Consider the following 20,046-nt stretch of genomic DNA (forward strand, 5'->3'; position numbering starts at 1 on the left):
GGGGCGCTGGCGGCAGCGGGCGTGTCGCCGCTGAGGGGAGCGAGGAGGCCGCGGGCCGGGCTGTCCCTTCCCCTCCGTCCCCTCCGCCGTCCCCGACTGGAGCCCCGGTGGGGAGATGGAGCCTGCGGCGGAGCGCGGCGCCGTGAGGGAGCTGAGGTGAGCGGTCGCGGGGGCGGCTCGGGGTGAGGCGCAGGTCTGAGGGGCGGCTTTGGCCGGTACGGGAGTAAAACTAGCTAAGTCGTTGCGTAATGAGGTGGGAATTAGCGAAACTTGTGTTTCTGCTTATTAACGGGGAGTTAGACTAATTGGCGATGTTACGTAGTCACACGGAATAGAGAAGAAAAGCTGATTTTCTGTTTTGAAAGCGTCGGTACTGGAGGCGTTTCAGGGAGGCTTACTGTGTATTGTTTGCCGCGTTGGGACTTCCCCGAGACCTACTTATTGCCTTTAATGAGGGCGAGATCTACTGCGCTTGGTATTAATGTATCTGGTGCCTCAAATTCCCCACTTGTCGTGAGGAGGAAGGAGCTTGAAAAAACCGTTGGCTTCTGCTTTTATGGTGTTTTTACATTGTGTCTTCACGTTGTGTCTTCTGTGGTGATGGGTTGTGGTGTCCCTCGCTGTGGGCTTGGTTCACGAGAGAAGTCCGCTTAAAGGGTCGTTGAGTAGCTGTCTGTAACAGGGAAATTAAAAAAAAAAAAAAAAAAAGGAAAACGAATATTTTATTAAAGATCTTAATAGTCATCTTAATGCAGTATTATAAACACCATGAGCTTAAAAAATTCTCTGATGTCGAATCATTTCAGGAATCGGTGACACTAAATAATGTCTTCAGTAGCTTGCTTGTATTTAGGAATGTGTTTGTGGGAAGCTTGAGGCTGTACTCTAGCGGTACAGAAGGCTTCCAGGGTAGTTTGAGCGGTATCCTCCTCCCTTTGAAGGCTGTCTTTGTGGCACCAGATGAAAACTGGTATCGCTCTGGTCTGCCCTCCCTGCTGTGAGCGGTGCTTGTACGGCCTTATGAAGTAGTCAGGAACATCGGTAAACATTTGGGACTGTATAATGCTGTAGACTATTTGCTTTGCAGATGTGTGTACATTCCTCACTATGAAGTTTTTCCTGCAGACGTAACCTACAGTGAAATTGAATTATTAAGCATGTTCTTGAAAATTTTACAATTATTTTTTTTCTTTTGGTGTGCATTCTAGCACTGCAGGCTTTCCTGTGTTATCAGTAGTGTGTATACTGGGCACTTTGAGGAATTCAGTTCCTGTCAGTAATGTCTGATGACTTCAGTATTACTTCAGTTTTGTTTAATCAGATAATTGTCTTATGAAATTAGTAACTGGAGAGAGTTCCCTAGTGATACATCTCTGATGGCAAAATTAGATCTGCAGCATACATAGATTTTTTTTTTTTCTTTTCCCTAGGAATTTGTTGTAGAATAGCTTTTGGCTGACTTCAGTGTAGTCTTATAGAGAGAAACTATTGGTGAGAGAAGTTATGGATTACCGGATTAGTCTGGTATGCAAGGTCACTTTCCATCTTTTCCACGTACGTTGTGTGTCACCTTGAGCAGGCAGTTGATTGGGGGATAAAAAACGGCCCTAATAATGGATGTATTGGTGGGATTCACTATTTAACTATCAGTGTTTATAGGGTCCTTATAGGACCCTAAGACGGATGGGAAATTAACAGCTTATTTTTCAAGTCTGTCTGACGTGTAATGAGACTAATGGTAAAGTGAATCCCTTTTTAGAAACTCTGATATTGAAATTACCGTCTTATAAAAAATAATAGACGAGTCCTGTGGCACACGAATGTTTCTGACCGTGCTCGAGAGGAGCAGTAGATTTGCTTGGTTTTGGTCAGAACTGTCTATTTGTATGTTTGAGAGCTGGAGATTATATTTCTACTAGCCTACAGATAGAGGCACATGATTCATTCAAATCAACACTAAATTCTTTTAAATCTTGAGCTTATAGAATTAACCACATTAAATCTATTATGAAGAAACAATTCACTGTGTGAGGTAGGGTGTGATTGCAGCTTTTGTAACAACCCCTTCAGTGTGGTGGTACTGCTACAGTTTTTTTCAGTGTTGCTGCATCTGCATTTGTCCTTTTGCGTTAGAAGCAATGCTGAATTTCACGTGAGTGAAAACTTGATCTGGAAGACCCTTAGCCGTCTATTTCTTTTATGCTTAAGATTTTAATGGGCTAGTCCTTCAGAGTTATTCTTTTCTTTTGAGCAAATGGCATCCTTCAGTAGCAAAGATGCATTTCAAGATTCAGCAGCCCTCTCCCTAAATGATTTAGAAAACCTGCACAACTTCCGCAGCCGTTCTGCAAGTTTCAGCAGCACAGGGTCCAGTGGCCGCTTGCAGCTCCGTCAACGAGTAGCCCAGCTTATGGCTTGTGTAGAGGACATCAGCTCGGATGATGAAATTCATGAAGAAGTGTCTCGCACTCTAGATGAAGCTTTCCTTATCTGGGGGAAAAAGCTGAAGGATAAGTGGCAAGAATTCAGGTTTTATTCCCTCTAGTTGCTTGTTTTTATGTTGTTGGGTTTGGGTTTTTTCCTTAATGCTAGCTAATAACTAAATTTCTGATTGATGAAAAGGGACAGAAAATCTTTGTTTTCTGTAGATAGAAAATCTGTGGGGAAATCAGGTGCTCTTAGGGTCGGTTACCTGTTCACGTTTCAATTTTATCATTGGTTTTGTGTGATTTTTTTGTTTGTTTGTAGACTACACTTAGTTACCTGGAATGTGGGCACAGCTTCTCCACCTCCTGATGTCACTAGTTTACTTCAGCTCAATTCACTGGGCCCAACTATGGATATGTATGTTATAGGGTAAGTATATGTTAGAGAACTTGCTTTGTAAGTTTATTGCAAAACTGATAAGTCTCAACAGCTTACTGTCTGTTACAGGAGGACTGTGCTATGTAAATCACTGCCTAGGAGGTGATTTAACATTATTGCTAACAGAAGATGAAGACTAGAGTTAGTGACATAGAACAGAGATGATTTATAGCAAGAGAATCTTCTCTCCTTCTCCTGTTGTTTTGTGAGAAAATACAGAATATCTTTTTTCTAAACACACATAAAGTTTTTGGCTGCTGTTTTCTTTGTTGGCACATAGAGGCATAATCATTTTGATATGAAAGTTATCCAAAATTCAGCATGTTTTAAAGAAATTAGTGCAAGCTTATTAGGCACAATCTGCCATCATGTTTTCCAAACTTTCTTGAAATTTTAAAGACCTGACAGGTTATTTGTCATCACATATCTTGAGTCTAGCATTGTCTTAAACTCTGTCTTCAAGTGTATAAATAGGTGTGTATATAAATCAGGTATATATATAGGTGTGTTAGACCTGCGGATGGGTTAAGCTGCTTGTAAATGAGAAACTGAACAGAAAGAAATTTCTGACTTTTGCTGAGAGGGGTCTGTTAGGATGTTGTGGTCTGTGTTCTGAAAAGGTTATATGAATTCTGTCAAAACCAGGTGATAACAGTGTGAGTAATCTTGATTTATTCAGCTTACAGGAGGTGAACTCAAGAATCACAAATTTTCTGTCTGACTTGGCATTTGATGATCCATGGAGCATTTTTTTCATGGCTGTATTGTCTCCATTGGGATATATCAAGGTAATTGTTTACATCTCTTAAGTGTCACAGCAGTGAAGGAAAATGCCTTGTCCAGCTCCATTCAGATTTTTTTTCCCTCAAACTTTCTCTAAAAGATAAGTTGATGGTGTTTTTTTGCAGGTGTCAGTCACTTCCATAGGTACCCGTATGTTAGAAGTGATTCTTCATCATGCTTGTGTTTTCCTGGTTTGTTGATAAAGGAAATTTAAATTTTTCTATATTAATAATAACATCCTTAATTTTAGCAGTAAAAATCGGGCATACGTTTTTTTTTTCATTTCTCATTTGAAATAGTTGGGCAGTTTTGATGCTTTTGCAGCTTAGATGACAAACAGAAAGAAGTTGTTCAGATATAGTGACAATCGCCTGTGTAAGTGCTGCATGAATAGAAAAATACTCCTGTCATAATAAGAATACATTCTCAAGGAACAGAGTAATAAGGGTTATTTAAAATGAAATGTGATGTAAACTTACAGCCAAGAGCATGTTTCTTGTGGCCACAATATCTTTATCTCTCTCTTGTTTGTAGAAAAATTTTTTGCTCTGTGCAATATTGGGGAACTATATTGTGATGCTTCTAATGTAGTCTGCTTAAGTACCTGCTTGCGCTATAAATATCCCAAGCAATGGCAGTGATTTTCATTAAGATTGGTAAGGTTTCTTTTTTTGTTTTTCCAACTTGTTTGCAGGTGAAAATAAATTGCATGTATGTAAACCAGAATTTTACTGGTTATATATATATATTTTTGAGGACTTTGTTTTTGATTGAAGACCTAGAACACTGTATGGCTTTTTTAAACAAGATTTTTGGTAATATCTGGGGCATAAGATCAGCTAAAGTACTAGCTATTTTAAAAATGCAAACAGTAAACATAGGAGGATATCCTGAATTTCTCTAACAGAGAGATATTAAAAGCCTTTTGAATGTTGTATTGGTTTTCTGAATCAAGCATTATTTCAGGGTGATTTTTCTGAGATTATTTTATTATCTGCATGCTAATCAGACTTAGTAGTTGTGCCATTCTTTTAACTGTAATTAAACAAAACAAAGGACTCATTGGGAATTATAAAAAGGGAAAAAACATTGTTCATTCTAGTGTAAGTCATTGCTGATAAACATTCAAAGTTTGGCTGTGGGCTGACATTCAGGCCTTGTATACAGACAGTTAAAAAGAATTCCTAATGGTATGCATGGTTGATTTTGAATTCTAATTTATAAATGTGGCACTTTGGACACAGCAGTGAATGGATGCTGCCACCTAATGGATTTCAGCAGGACTTGATTAGCTCTAATAATAAGAGGGGACTGTCAGGCCAGGTCAAAATCAAAACAGGCAGTGAGGAGAACTTGTGCTAGGACTTATCTGGGAAGTTGGCTGAGGAGGAGAGGAACAGTGACCCCTTCTTTGCTGACCTGTGACAAGGTTGGGTGTGGAGGGGTAGTTGTCATCTTTGGGGCATTCTGTCCTTTAGATAACAGATAACGTTTTCAGAGTGTTAGGTTGGCTGGAGTCAGTCAATTCTTTCACCATAAACAGAATCATGTCCCCTCTATGAAAGGTCTTTGCTTGATTTGGCGTTGGTGGGACTAGTGCTAGTTCCAGCAGAGGAGGGATCCATTGTGTTTTATGTTCAGGACCTACAGAGAGAAGAGGTTTCATATGGATCTTGAGAAATGTCTCGGGACTGGCCCACAGCAGCAAGAAATGTAGCAAATAATAAAGGGACTGAAAGATCTTGGTATCTCATGAATAAGGTAATTATGGAAAGGAGAATACTGGTTACACCACATATCTGATCAGATAGAAATATTTAGGCATCAACCAGTAATTGAGATCCATCATTTCAGTACGTTGCTTGGTATTTTGTTGGGTTCAAGGACAACGAAATCTTTAACATGTATTCTGAAATCATTTAATTGTGTAGATGTGGAGGCAAAGAAAGAAGGAATTCTGTTTTACATGTTGGGCTGAGTTTGCAGTTTTATATTCAGCGTTATTCTTAATATCAGGTTTTATTCTAATGTAGTCTTTCTTGTAAGCTCATCCAGCATAAAATTGAACTACAATTAATGTATTTCAATGTCTGTATTTTATTGAATCATTAAAACAAATACTTAAAATGAATTTTGTCTCTCATGCCAGGATCATTGTAAAGTTCATAAATTTTTAATTAAGAACGTCTTTGTTAGATTATTTCCACACGAAAAAAAAACCCAAACCACAAAAAAACCCCAGTGTCTTAAAGGTTAAACAGTGTCTTACGTGCTGCCTAAGCATCTTTGCTTTGGAAGTGTTCAGTAAAGCAGTTTTTACAGGCATTGCAGATAAGAGTTACTACTGTTTGCAGCTCATTGTTTTTGCAAATGCCTAGGACTAACTGCTGTGCTTTTTAGGCATTTTAGTGGCATTTAGAAGGATTAGTCATGTGCTGAAGGATGTTACAGTTTGAAAAACTTGCTCCTATTGGAGGACTTGTAGGTGTTCACTATTAAGGTTATAAGTGAGAAATCAAGGATTTGGTTCTTCGTGAACAGGATGCTTAAAGGTAGAGGCAAGAGGCTGGTGAGGCAGAAGAAAGGTCTCTAAAGATGTTTGGGTGAATATGCATGTTTTGAGGTCAACTTCATATTTGCAATGCAGTGTTACAGCTAATGTTAATGAGTTGAGAGATTCATCAACATTGTTCATAAGCAAGTCTACCGTAGGAATATATTCTTTACAGCACTGAAATGTGTTTACATTTACTTTGTCACAATATTGAAGCCAGGCTTGGTGAACTAATTGCATGACTTCTCCTATGGCGTTTCTCACCTAAAAGCTCCTATGAAGTAGACCCAAGGAATTCCTAATGCCTCCCTGGAAATGACCATGCCCTCTTTTGTATCTCTTCCAGCTCTCCTCTGTTCGCATGCAGGGATTACTACTTCTGGTCTTTGTGAAGCATGTCCACCTTCCCTTCATACGGGACATTCATACCCACTACACACGCACAGGCCTGTATGGCTACTGGGTAAGGAAGTATCTGAGACTTGATTGCCTTGGTTACTTATGCTTATGGTGCTGCGTGCCTCTGAATGGTTTCATAGTGGGAGAGAGGATATATGGTTTACTTAAAAATTATTAAACTGAGAAGCAGTGAGACTCGCTTGTTTGAACTTTGTATGCAAATGTGCAACACAAACCGTAATTTTACCAGTTTGTTAGCTGATATACAACAACTTATGTAGGAAGAAATTTAATTCATTTAAATCTAAATTGCAAGTTTTTAAAATTTATAGGTGGTGTTATTAGTTACGTTTGCAGGTGTTGGCTGTAGTTTCAGAGAATGTTGTTCATCTTCCATACCAGGGGAACAAAGGAGGAGTCACCGTTCGCATGTCCCTCTATGGTCACACAATTTGTTTCATGAACTGCCACTTGCCAGCTCACATGGAGAATACAGAGCAGCGATTGGACGACTTTGAGAAAATTCTGGAAATGCAGTTTGAAGGAGAGAATATTCCAAGTACCTTGGATCATGAGTGAGTTGTTCAGACCCTGTTCTGTCTGTATTGTTTTTATCTGTTATGTGATAAACTCCTGCACTGAAGAGTATGGGGTTTGGAGGTTTCATCCATCGTTTTTATTTTGAATACCTTTTTTTCAGCCTTGACCCTGAGTCCTGGGAGGAAAAGGTAACCTGAAAGATGGAGGTGTATTTTGCAAGACTGTTCTCTTCCAGTCTCGAATTACATTGAATTTGTTAGTGTATGTACTGCACATGTCCTGTGCTGGAGAGTCCATCTGTACCAAAAATCCTATAGATCAGTGTTAAATGTTTATCTTCCTCCCTTTTTTGAGGAGATTTGTGTTATGTTTTAGGCTGGTTTTATTCCTGTTGAAATTTTAGAGTCTGGCTGAAGGCCTCTCAGCCTTTAAAACCTTGACTAATGATTTCTGTGGCTATATGAATTACACTCTGCTCGGGTGTCTCACCAAAAAAAAGCAGCAAGCCAAACCAAACCTGTTTTGGACCACTAATTGAGCTCCTATTCCTTAATTCTGCACGAATTATTTCTATATTCTGTTGTTTTCATGTGCTGGAATCTAAAGATGGTTAACAACCATTTAAAACAGGGTTTAGAAAAACATTTTAGTTTGATAATTTTTAAAAATTTTTTTATACCCATAAAACTGCGAGGACAAATAAATCTGGAATAGATATGTAACATCACTTTAATTATTAATGAGTTAATTAAAATTAGGTAAAAATTTATGACACATGAGTTTCAAAGTCATTACTTGTTTGATAATTCAATGCGTTTTCATTTTCTTGATTATGTGCATGGGCGTGTACCAATTCACCTACTGTCATCTTCTAAGAAGAAATTACCAATGGAACTAAAATAAAAGTTTTGTTTCACTAAGATCAAGTTTGGGGTATCCACCCCTGAACAAATCCTTGAAAGTAGGGATTTTCAAAGAGAAGTTAATTTACTTGAAAAAACAGATTTCCTGTTGTTTAAAACATTGCTGATAATACATTCCGGTGCTTCGTAATAATAACTTTCTTTCCTAATAACTATAAAACACCCAGTATGAATCCCTGCTTTCCCAAGGCACTAAACCGGAGCTCTGAGTTAGTGGATTAACATAACCAGCTGGTGTATAGGTCATGAATTTTGTGAATTATTTTACCTACTGTTAAAATTTAATTCTAAATCTGTCTCTAATAGAGATGTAAGTCGTTAGGAGACTCAGGAGAAGTTAATACCCAGGCAGTAATGAGCAAGCAGCAAGAATGCAAGGGACTTAATTTACTATTTCAATTTCCTTAAACTTTTTGTTTAGCAGCAGGTTATCACTGTGTAAGCTTATCTATAACTACTTAATGTTTGTATTTAAGATGTTTAGATTAAGTAATATAAGTGATTAGACCACCTAATTAGCGTAATGGCTTATATTCTCTTGAATTCTTCCCTCGCGTTAATGGATTCCTATAAATCTTCCTTGGTTTTTTTCTTTTCTTTTTTTTTTTTAAGTGTTCTCTTCTGGTTTGGAGATTTAAACTTCCGGATAGCAGATTATGGCATACATTTTGTCCGAGAATCAATAAATAACAAGCGTTACAATCTGCTGTGGGAAAAGGACCAGGTATGTTGTTTTAATCTGTTTTGGGGGGTTTGTTTGTTTTGTTTTTAATGCATGCAAACACAACACATAGTTAACATTAGAAACGTAGTTTCTAATTTCTATTAACACAAATTGAGAGTAGTCATGAGGTGGAACAGATCTAGCTGTTCACTCTGTCACTTCTCAGTCATAAACCCCAATGAATTGCAAAAATTTTCTGCATTTGCTCAGTTTCTTACTCATTTATAGTGCTCGTGTTTGACCGAAGCTTTCTTTGAACTTCATGGCTTGTGAATTGCTCCTTACCTTAATTTCTCCTCCTCTTTTCTTCTCCCAATAATTATTTTTAAGAGAAGCTTATTCTGGAATTTGTTTTGAGTAGAACTCCTACAAAACTTTTAAACAGATCATGTCAAGAGGCCTGGCAGTAACAGAGAGGCACTTTTGAACTTAGCTTTCCAAATATGTTGTACTGACCGAGATGTTGAATTCTTCTTGGAAGATGCTTTCTCAGTTGCTTTCCCAGTTGCCCGTTAAGCTCTGATTTTTGAACATAATCTTTAAAACTTACTTTTTATTTCTGCAGTTAAATATGGCAAAAAAGAAGGAAGCATTTCTTCAGGATTTCATAGAGGGTCCTCTGCAGTTTAAACCCACCTACAAGTTTGACCTTTATTCGGATGTATATGATACAAGGTAAAAGCATAATAAAATGAGTTTAGGCATGGAATATTAGAGTGAATGTGGTGCCTGACTAGATATCGCTTTAGTAAGCAAACCTGAATTTCCTGAATGTATTGGTTAACTGAGGCTATTGAGCTATTTATTCTGTTAGGCTCCTCCAGTGGTCAAATCTGAATAAATGGATATTTCTGGCTGAAGAAGCCTGTGGCTGCTGATTGCATGAGGGAAGTAGTGAAACAGCTCAGCTTTCTTTTTGGAAAGATTAGATTAACAGAATAAATCAGGGCAAAAAGAAGCCACTTCTTTTTTGTTCTTTAATACTAAAAGTGCTCATTCGTTGTCAGAAATGAGCAAAAGGGAAAGAGTAATTGTCTGCAATTTTTATTTTCCTTCTCTGTTTAAGCATTTCATTTGATACTGCCAGTATTTGAAAATAAATGTAAATGTGTTTTTATGAATTATTTTAAGTTGAAAATGGAGTAGCTTAAGTTTCCAAAGTTTTTCTCTGATGCTAAAGTTCATTGTTAAGTATTACTCTGATGTTTCAACAGAAGAATAAAACAGGGATTTTGTACTGATCTTTTTCTTTACTTCCAGAGAGCGGAAGTCCCTGTTTTGGTTTAAGTAAGAAGAGAACTTTCTGCATTTCATAGATTTGTAAATATTTCAGAATCAAAACAATGCTCCTCACTGAGCTTTTGATTTGATTTTTGTGAAATATTCGAAAATCAGATGACAGCTGATTTTCTTCAGGGATTTTCTGAACCTGTCTGAAAGCTGTAATGTTATCTACTCTGCTGTTGCACTTAATATTGGAAGTTTATTCATTTGGATCCAAAGACATTTTGCTCCCTAATTGAGTGTGAAGAGATACAAGGGGACCAGCAGTAAATCCAGTTAACAAAAAATACTTATAATAATCCAAACTCAGACATTCTAAGAATGATTCACAGCCTGCTAGTCTGTATTGGCTCGTTTAAAGAACAGAAAGTATGCTTACGCGTACTGTGTGCGTTCTGCTGCAGTTAAAGCTAGCAGAGATATTTTGGTGGGATGGGGCATGATCAGTTGACCTCAAGGCAAGCACCCTTGAAAAGTGCTTTATGAGAAGGACACAGTGTTTTGTTATCTTTGATTCTTTTTCAATGTGGATTTTGAGGTTTTCTTTCCCATCTAAAATCCCATTTTCTGTAAAATAGTGAGCGTATTAACTTAAGCTGTTCTTTTGGTGTTTTCTTGCACAGCAGAGCAGACATATGGCAGCTCATAAAGATTTCTGTCGGTTTATATAATTACTGGACTAAGTGGGATATGACCCCTTAGTCATTTAAAATCTTTCCACCTTATTAAAGCTGAGTCAGACTTGTATGTGGGAAGGGGTAAAACGAAAGTATATTGAATATTGAACTAAATGGCATTTCCAATTTATGATGATTTTGATATTCAAAGTTATTAAACTGACAGTTTTCCTTACACATCCTGCTCATTACCTTTTATAATTCAATCCAGTCCATTCTAATTCCTCTTTCATAGGGTATGATCTTTTCTCCATTTCAATTTGAAGTGATACATCCATACAGAGAGTTGCTGTTAAGTCTTCCTCCCACTACAGAGAGAACCACGAAAGGCTCATGTCTTCTGTTGTTATTGATATGGTATAAAAGGAAACTCAATTTGATTACAGCTTGATGTATAGCACAGTTGCAGGTTGCAGGCACAACTTTCTTGATTATGGAATTTTTAAAACCTTTTGATATGAGACAGCAATAGCTTGCAAACTTGAAATGCAGGCCAGTATGAGTTACAGGAACTTGAAATAAAGCATTGCTTTGTCACCTGTGATTAGTATAAGCTACCTAAGTTTGTCTGGTTTTTATTGTTAAAAGAAACGTCTTCTCAAATGTTTTGAGTAATTTCAAACATCGTTCAGACTCTTCTTACATCTTCCTTAAGTTTATGCCCCTTTTCTCAGAATAGCTATGCATTTGAAGCTTGGGGCAGTTGCTATATTATCTCAACGTTCTTGCATGTTTTTATGGAGTGTTTTAGGAGAAAGCATCATTTCCTGTATGAAGCCAACTAACCCATTGAAATGCCCTTCTCCCCTTCATTTTACTCCTCTTTCAGAAACCCATAAAACTTATTTGTGGTAAATGGAGCTGAGTTCAAATTAAGGAAAACCTTTGTTGTAAAGCATATTGAACAGAGCTGTAAAATGAAGCTTGGATGTGATTGCCTTCTTTTATTAATACGTATCTGACAGTCTTTCAGCTTTGAGTAGATTCTGCACAGTATTCTTAGCTTTTGGCAACTGTTCTTCTTCTCATTTCACTTTTATCTTACGCTTTTACAGTGAGAAGAAAAGAAAGCCAGCGTGGACTGATAGAATTCTTTGGAGAGTGAAAAATCTCTGCCAGAATGCATCCAAAGAAGGCGAATTCTCTGAAGAAGAACAGACAATTTCTGTTACTTTGAATAACTATATCAGTCACATGAGCTATGGCATCAGTGATCACAAACCTGTTACGGGAACTTTTGGGCTTGAGGTGCTGTCTCAGTTCTGTTGATAAGAGAAAGTTTGCTTTACTAAGTCTTGCCTTAAAGAAGCTGGTTTTCTAAACTTTGTAAGTCATGATCTCTGTTTCATTCACTTCACTTCATAGTGAAGGCAGCAGATTATTTCCAGGTTATTTCCTTTCAGTTAAGTCCCACAGCAGGTGTGGCAGAGAATAACTTGAAAAGAATAACTGAAAGAATGACAGAGTTGACTGACTTTAAATTCTGTTCTTTTGTCTAGTTGAAGCCGCTTCTGTTGGATCCTTTGGTCACGCTGAATCCTGAGGGTGAGTGGAGTGCAGAACATGATGTTCTGATCAGCTATTCTGCAGTGCCTGAATTCCCAAGCAGTGCTTGGGACTGGATTGGACTCTTCAAGGTAATGTTATCACATCGTGGCTCTTTAATGAAGGTGGTGAATATGACTGGAGGAGGTAGTTGATAGTCTTCTGTCATGGGACATTGTGACTCTTGCTAGTGCAAAACTTTATGAAATAGTGAACTGTCCTTCATTGCTGTTAGTTTCTGTATGCTGACAGTTTAGTTGCCTAGTATGTGAGCTCTTTCACACCCTTTAAATTATCTGCTAAGATAATGTGGTGATTTATTTAAGTAAAATGATGCAGAAGCAGTGAAAAGGAATTGTCCTCCCCTAGTGCCTGCAGATCGAAAGATTTATACAGCGATGAAAAAAACAAAAATAGAAGCCAACGGAAGGGTGCGAGAACAGAGCACTTGCACCCTCTCAGAAACAAAAGATGTGTGCTTGTCCCCAAAATTTTTTGATCCTAAAAATGAAGTGTTTTAATTACTTCAGTGAAGTAGTAAAACATCTCTCTTGTAACTTTGATTTTTCCATGTGGTATGTTTTTCGTTTCCTTCAGAAGGCTGATGGTTTGCACCTTCCTTTGCAGGTGTCTTTCAGGCATGTGAATGATTATGTTACTTATGCTTGGGTAGAAGATGATGAAATTTCTTCTACTAAAGACAGTAAACAAGTAAGCCGGTTGTATTTCTTTCTAATGTAGTTTCCCATAGAGAGGCATTCAAGGTCTGTTTTTTCCATATCCCTTTCCTCTTACGGGTTCTGTGTCCTCTTTCTCAGTTGAAGCTGATTGGGAGTGATATTATTGTTTAAAATCCCTCTTCCTAATTCTTACTAATCTTCCGGTGTGATCATATTGCTTAAGGGAATTGATGAAAAAGCAATTTATTCCTGTAGTGACTTTTCACTGTATTAAAAACTACTGTCATTTTGTATTTTGGTCCATTTCTGTCACTGAAGTGACTGGCCATTTTTCCATCTGATTCTCAAAGTTGCTTGATGTATCTTAAATATTTATTGTGTGTCATTTTCATTACAGTTGTAAGTACCTAATGTTACTAACGCAGTTAGTTCCAGGTATCTAATACAGCTACAGATTAGGGTTTCTTAAGACTTTTCTTCATTTTGGCTGTTGTGTGTTTTAGTCCCTCTTTAAAACTGCTGTCTGTTACATAGCTTTCTAGTAGTGATTACCTAAGGTGATTTAAAACAAACGAAGAAAACTTATTTTGAATGCAAGCGATCTGTTCCCAGAGATATTCATCTGAGCAAACAGAAATTCAGATTTAATTTTGGAGACACAGTGAGTGCAAGGATGGATGAGATTTCCCAGCCAACAACGGAATGCAGTTATTTCTTGTTAGAGATTTTGTTAGCATCAAGTTTGCAACAAGAGCCCAAATTGTATTGTGTCAATATTTTGAATCTCAAAATTTCTCTGATATCATGGTTTCCTATCCCTAAGCTGAGAAATCTAAGCACTATGGAAGCTGTTTTAGCAGGATACTGTGGGCTGCAGTTTAGGAATCATGGGTCTTTAGAGTAGTACAAAACGGAGGCGGTGGGTTTGCTGTGCTGTTCCATGTGGCAGCTTATTGCCACCAGGAGGCGGTTCATCTCCCTCCTTGCTGCTTATGTGGCCTTGCCCCTTCTCTTACCAACAGCTCTGGGTTTCTTCTCGCTTCTTGCTGAACCAAGTCGGCTTGATAACACAGCGAAGAGTATTTGCTTTTCCTCCCTGATTCAGTTTTCAGGTAGTTTCATGAGTTGTGCCTGTCCTCATCCTTTTTAGCTTATGTTTAAAAACTTATAAATAATAAATACTAATTTTTATGGTGTCCTGAATGGCAGAGACTGCTTTTTTGTCGGTTTCTCTCTCTGTGGAAATTACCCATTGCCTATTCTTATTCTTGTTGACAGGTTTACATGAGTGCTGCAGAAATACCTGATATGGGAGGAGAATTTTTGCTCGGTTATTACAGCAATAATTTGCAGTCAATAGTTGGTATCAGCCAGCCTTTCCAGGTAATATATTTGGAAGCTTTGATTAATATTGATGTGATTTTTATTTCTTTTGCTTTCATATGCATCTGAATGTAGGTGTGTGCAGCTGTGTTAATCCTGGGGGAGGTGGCAGCAGAAGTAATTGCAAAAAAGATAGGTGCTGGATAACATCCCATAAAAGAATTTGCTGATATGCTAAAAGTCTCTTAGTAGCTATTATGGCAACACGTTGTTGTAATGGTATAAGACGGGTTTCTTTCTCTAAGCTTTCGTTTTTGGAACTTCAGGCTCTGTGAGTTAAGTTTCTAGTTTCTGTAAAGTTGAGAAGTCAAATCAACTTAAACGCTGCCAAGTTTCTGATAGATTGTAAGTGAACTCTTTGTGTTCCATTCTGTGGTGGATTTGCACAGAAACACTTCCTGTAATTTAGTCACTTGAATTTGGGAAAGACAGGGCAGCTGGAACTCCAAGTTATTTGTTTAATAGGCTTCTTCGTTTAATTTCTGAAAGGATGGCTTAAACTGCACAGACTAGCTGAAGTGACCGAGCATTGCTGCTTCTACACAAGCATGTTTTGCCAAAATCATTTTGTTTGTTCCTAATTTTCCATGCTGTCATGACTGTGCTAATGTGTTGTAGAATAAATGGAAGTTCTGCATTGTTGTTGGATGAAGGCTTCTAAATGGCTGTGAGACTCCATTACCCTAGGGGATACAGTAATGAAAGTTACTGGGCTGGCTGGTGTATCTCAGTGATACTGTTCATATTTTTCTTTCTATATTGGTGAGAAACATTGTAAAGTCCAGTATTTCAGTTGTCTCTGAGCAAGATCTACCACAAACTCTGCGGCATGATTGTCAGTTGTATGTGGATACAACACACCACGTGCCTTTCTTTTTGCATGACACTTAATGTTTTGGTATTAGTTTAGTGGGTTTTTTACTAGATTTTTTTTTAAATTTCCCTAACTGCTGCATAGATATGTCACTTCGAATTTTCTCAGTTTCTAGCAAGTATGTAAGACATCTTTATATAATGGTGTATTGATAGGATAGAGCGACACAGTGTTTCTGAATGTGTTAATTTGTTAACTACTGTCTTTCTTCTAGATTCAGCCTAACAGAACATTAATAGACAAGGATCTGACGCAGGAAGAGAACAGTTGGATGCAGAAACCTGACAATCTGGAGTCGCGTGATGAGTTCTGAAGGCAGAAAGGGCATTTAGTGGTCCTGATTCAGGAGTCAGATGATTCTTTATGTCTTAGTTGATTATAAGCTTTTACTCTTAGAAGATGGAGTAAGACAGTGCAAGTAAGACAGGTAGGATTGTTCAGAAACTTTGTAAGCTCATAGAAGATAATTTATTGTGGAAACAGATATTTTTATTGTTATGGGGAGAGTAACGCACTTGCACTGGATGAGAACTGTAAAAATAGCACCTAATGAATGCTGTATGTTTTAAGATGATGAACATTTCTAATACAATGATTTAACCTAAGTAAGTTGCGATCTGTAATAGGTTTTTACGCTTGCTCCTTTTTTGTAGAGGATATTTTATTTATGATACAAGATTTGCTATCCTGTAACCACTTAATCATTGATTTCCAAATTTTTAGTTTAAATTAAGTTATTTAAAAAATTATTTATTAGGTACAGCTAGTTAGCTTGTTTTAAAACTTTATTTGACTTTCAAATGTAAGCTGATTACCTTTTGGGAAACACATGTGGCAACAAGTCACATGAAAACAATATCTTTGGAGTGTGTAAATTCTCCCTTGGTAGTAGATTCCTTTTATTCATGCCTTACTGGTAATTGTTTGTAGGATTTTCCATTTCTTATTTTTCCAGATTGAGATACATTTATCAAAACACACTTTTCCTGATTTACTTTTTTTTAATTCTTCTTTTATAAAACAATTTAGCAATTTGCCTATTGCATCTCTCCCTCTGATTTAAAAAAGTAAAACAAAACCACTTTTATACTAGTCTCTGGCTCAGAGCTAACCGGGATCACACAATTTCTGAAAGAAATTATTGGAGAAATGCTTTAGCATAGGTGAGCCGACCATAGGTTCAGAAAGCACTTGTTGGCAAAGAGCTGATGATCATGGTACTAACCCGGATTGTTTCCTGTTGTTATATAGAATTTAGAAAATCAAAGCCATATTTAAGCACTTCCCTGTTGTCATCCTGCCACATAATTGCTACGCTTACTATAAAGATGACGGGAATTATAAATGGGGAATTTCAATGGAACAAGTTCTTTCTTATGGCATAATCTGTGCTACCAAAATTGTAAATCTCTTCAATTTATAGCAATTGGTCTGCAAAATTTCTGTTTTTCTAGAGGTGCTTAGACCTTAATGGATCCTGTGCACTTGAGGGTGGAGACGGAATAAGAAAGGTCATGTACCTTTAAAAACCTGAAAGGTAGTTAGCTTCAGAAATTATTTTGTTTCTTGATGAGGAAATGGAGATGTTATTGGAAGAGGCACCAACATTCCACAGAATCTCAGACTGCAGTGCTGGAAAAGAGCGCTTGCGAGTCTCCCATGTTCTAGGTACACAGCGTCGAGCTACCTACAGTGTGTGGTAAGTAAAGTTAATTACTCACCACTGTCACATTGGTTATGGATGGAAAGGAGAAAATTAGGTTCAAATGGACGAGCAAAGCAAAGGATATTGGTGTGTTTATGTTGGAATATTGCTTCAGAACTGAATGGATTCCTTTTTGCTTTTTTTTCCTCAAAGCCTTACTTTTTTCAGGGTTCTTTTGAGATAGAAGGTCAACGCTTTGATATGCCATTTGCTTTGCAATTACTTGTTTATATCATTCACTTTATGAAATCATCAGCGTTCTGGGTGTCTTTGTATACTGTGGAAACTATAACATAGGTTAACTGGTTAGATAGTTGCAGTGTGGGGTTTGAGAACACTTAGCCTCTGCAAATTTTAGTTATATCTCAGCTTAATGCTTGATGTTGGAACTGTTGTAAGTAGTGAGGGCAGGTTCAGAGGATACTGTGTTCATTGCATGGATTAAAACTGCCTTGAGGTTTAAAGTTTGTACATTCTTATTACACTTTGAAACAATATTAGAAACATTTTCACATTTGTACCGGTCTTACAAGAGTTTGTTTTGCACTAAACCTTTCAGATATGTAACTTTTCATGGCAACTAGGGCATCAGACAAATCCCTACTGAATTGCAAAGAACTTTTGCGGTTCCTGAGTTGTACTCTTTCTGGTTTTACTTGTGTAACTGTATTGCCATACTCCATGGAAGGAGTGTCTGTGGAGAGCTCAAAGAACAGTGGTCTTTGAATTCCAGACCACAGCTGGCGATTTATTGTGGACCAAGATCCAGTTTCCTCTAATCAGGGTGCATCTGCTGTTCATGAGCAGCTCAGAGGGGGAGCCATACAGCCGCTTTACATGGGCAAGAAACTCAAGATCCTTAATGTATGAGAGCTGATAACCCTCTCAATCACTGGACATAGAAGCTGCATTTTGTAAACTAATCCTTTGAACCACAGGACTTCGCTGAAAATGCCCACGGCAGCTGTGATTGAATCTGCTTGTGTGTTAGTGGGATGCTGCACAGAACTGTATACTTCTTTCTTAAGTATTATGCACACAGTAGCACTTTTGTTTACTACTGTTACCTATGGTAGCTTTTCGAACTATTCCATGACCTGTAATGATACAATTTCTGATGAAATTTATCTTTCTTAAAACACCTTTAATTGGATGTTATAATCACTGGAAATGTTTTTATACTCGTGTTTTCTTTTCATGTACCACTAAAATAAATCCTGGCAGTGAAGCGTTCTATGTGGCCTCTCTTAATTTGAGAACGAACACATCGGTTCGGGTGGCGAGGATTAATTTGTGCATGGTAACCTTTCTCCAGGAAGCTTCAGTCATGTTTAATGCGCAGATGCCAACAGTATTTTAGAATGGAAATATGTCAGTAATATATGCAGTAGGGCTTTGGACTGCAGAAGAAGGGCAAGGACGAATACTATTTTTCTTTTGGACAAAGCAGATACATCTAATATTTTATTTTTCGTTTAAATGAGTCCAGGATTAAAGGGACTTCTGGTTTGGATTTTCTGTCCTCCCTGTCCCATTGAGGAGGTTTTCATATTTTCCTTGTAAAAATGCTGAAGCCATTTAAATTGCTTTCTTAATTTTTAAGAACAAGTTCTTCTAAATTCACTTTTTCACAGTGAATGTGAATTTTTCACAGTAGGATTTGAGATGTCTCTTTTTTGTCTTCGTGCAAGATCTGCTGCATTGTGCTTCATACTTTAAATTTTCTATATTTTAATGTAAATTTCCATCCAAGGGTACCTTTTCCTAATTCCTTGCTGTTAGAGAATTTATTTTAAAATAGGAAATATGTCTACACAGGAACGTTGTTCAGCATAGCCTTATTTAACTTCCATATATTTCTGATTCCTAGCTAACCTCAGGATGTGCAGTGTATCATTGCACATAGATAGTACAGCTCTGTGTAAACAGGAAATATTTCTAAGATGTCTTGCGTGTTTGTTAGACCCTAAAAATACGTTCTGATAAAAACTATTGTTTCTACTACCACTACTTCCTTCGCTGTTCTTGGGCACTAAGTGACACTCAGATGAACTTGTCTTAATTAATATACTGCAGTGGAAAGGTCAGTCGAACAAAGCTTGAATTAGGTTTTCCTTGAGAGAGGAAATGATACCTTTTTTGAGAACTCTGCATTACTAGCAGCAATATTTCTGATGGCCCTATCTGTCCTTGGATATAGGGATTTTCTATTTGAAAGTGATTGAAATGAAGGAATTTCTTTTGTGATAACAAGAGCCAGAGATCACAGAAAGTTCCTGGTACTCATCACGGCAATTTAACCTTATGCATTAAACAGATAATATCCTGATTTCCTTATACCTGTTTTTTCTTTATACCAATCTTGAAAGGGAATGGAGAAAGAGAGTTTTGTGTAAAGACGGAAGTGTTGGAGGCCAGTTGTCTATATGCACAGCTTGCTTTCTTTTATCTTTAACTCTCTTCAGGCGCAAGTGCAAATATTACGGTTGTTTAGTTCACAGTAGTGCAGTTAGCTATTCCTTTTGTGGCTGCTTTGGTCAGCCAAGGCAGCGGCGCTCAGCACCTGCTGAATCTCTGCAGCACACGTTGAGTTCCTCTGGAAGCTGATCTGCTCAGGAACTACACTGAACTTGTCTGTTCAATTGCTTCAACTTGAGAAAAGACACGTATCTCTGTGTGTACGTCCCTGTGTTACAGTGGACCCATCATCTTCCCCTTATAAGGGCTCTGCAATTAAAAGTAAGAATGTCTCATATGTGCAGTCTAGAAAGTAGCAAGAAAACCTGCGTGGGAGCTTTTGAAGCACAGGTTGGAAGAATCACTGGAGGAAAACAGTGAAGTCAGAGGAAGTATGAGATCTGGGAATGCAAACTGGCGAGAGGAAATGCAGCGGTGTGGAAAAATTTGGAAAATAAGAATTTACTAGCCCCACAAAAAAAGGAAAAATACAATAGCAAACATTTTAACCTGTTAACCATACTTTGTTTGAAACTGACAGTTATCAAAGACAGACATCAGCCCTAGTAGGGGATGTTTCAGCATTGTTTATCAAATATGAGCTTTATTGTAACTGTGGTTTTAAAGTGTACTGCTTGGTCTCAGCAGAGACC

The 20,046-nt window shown here is 37.7% G+C and overlaps 1 protein-coding gene across 4 annotated transcripts; it reads left to right on the forward strand.

Moving 5' to 3' along the window:
- Positions 1 to 9: 9 nt before the first annotated feature.
- Positions 10 to 18,169, forward strand: INPP5K (inositol polyphosphate-5-phosphatase K). Of its 4 annotated transcripts, none has more exons than XM_054209968.1 (13): positions 10 to 156; positions 2,749 to 2,856; positions 3,545 to 3,653; positions 6,549 to 6,665; positions 7,004 to 7,176; positions 8,677 to 8,788; positions 9,354 to 9,463; positions 10,049 to 10,075; positions 11,805 to 11,997; positions 12,249 to 12,386; positions 12,922 to 13,005; positions 14,253 to 14,357; positions 15,446 to 18,169. In XM_054209968.1, exons 1-13 carry the CDS (start codon positions 116 to 118, stop codon positions 15,542 to 15,544), a joined length of 1,416 nt encoding a protein of 471 aa, XP_054065943.1. In that variant the 5' UTR covers positions 10 to 115; the 3' UTR covers positions 15,545 to 18,169. The 4 variants fall into 4 exon arrangements, with proteins under 4 accessions (XP_054065943.1, XP_054065944.1, XP_054065940.1 ...); XM_054209965.1 differs by lacking the exon at positions 10 to 156 and adding an exon at positions 1,306 to 2,529; XM_054209969.1 differs by lacking the exon at positions 10,049 to 10,075.
- The last annotated feature ends 1,877 nt before the right edge of the window (positions 18,170 to 20,046 follow it).

This window comes from Rissa tridactyla, chromosome 7, assembly GCF_028500815.1.
Source record: "Rissa tridactyla isolate bRisTri1 chromosome 7, bRisTri1.patW.cur.20221130, whole genome shotgun sequence".
NCBI classification, from domain to species: domain Eukaryota; kingdom Metazoa; phylum Chordata; class Aves; order Charadriiformes; family Laridae; genus Rissa; species Rissa tridactyla.

What these genes read in the sequence shown, in the direction of transcription:
- INPP5K (XM_054209965.1), top strand. Translation starts at nt 2,255, where the DNA reads ATGGCATCCTTCAGTAGCAAAGATGCATTTCAAGATTCAGCAGCCCTC. An exon ending in CTCCATTGGGATATATCAAG is followed by an intron (nt 3,654 to 6,548) that starts GTAATTGTTTAC and finishes TATCTCTTCCAG; the next exon opens with CTCTCCTCTGTTCGCATGCA. An exon ending in CAGGCCTGTATGGCTACTGG is followed by an intron (nt 6,666 to 7,003) that starts GTAAGGAAGTAT and finishes CTTCCATACCAG; the next exon opens with GGGAACAAAGGAGGAGTCAC.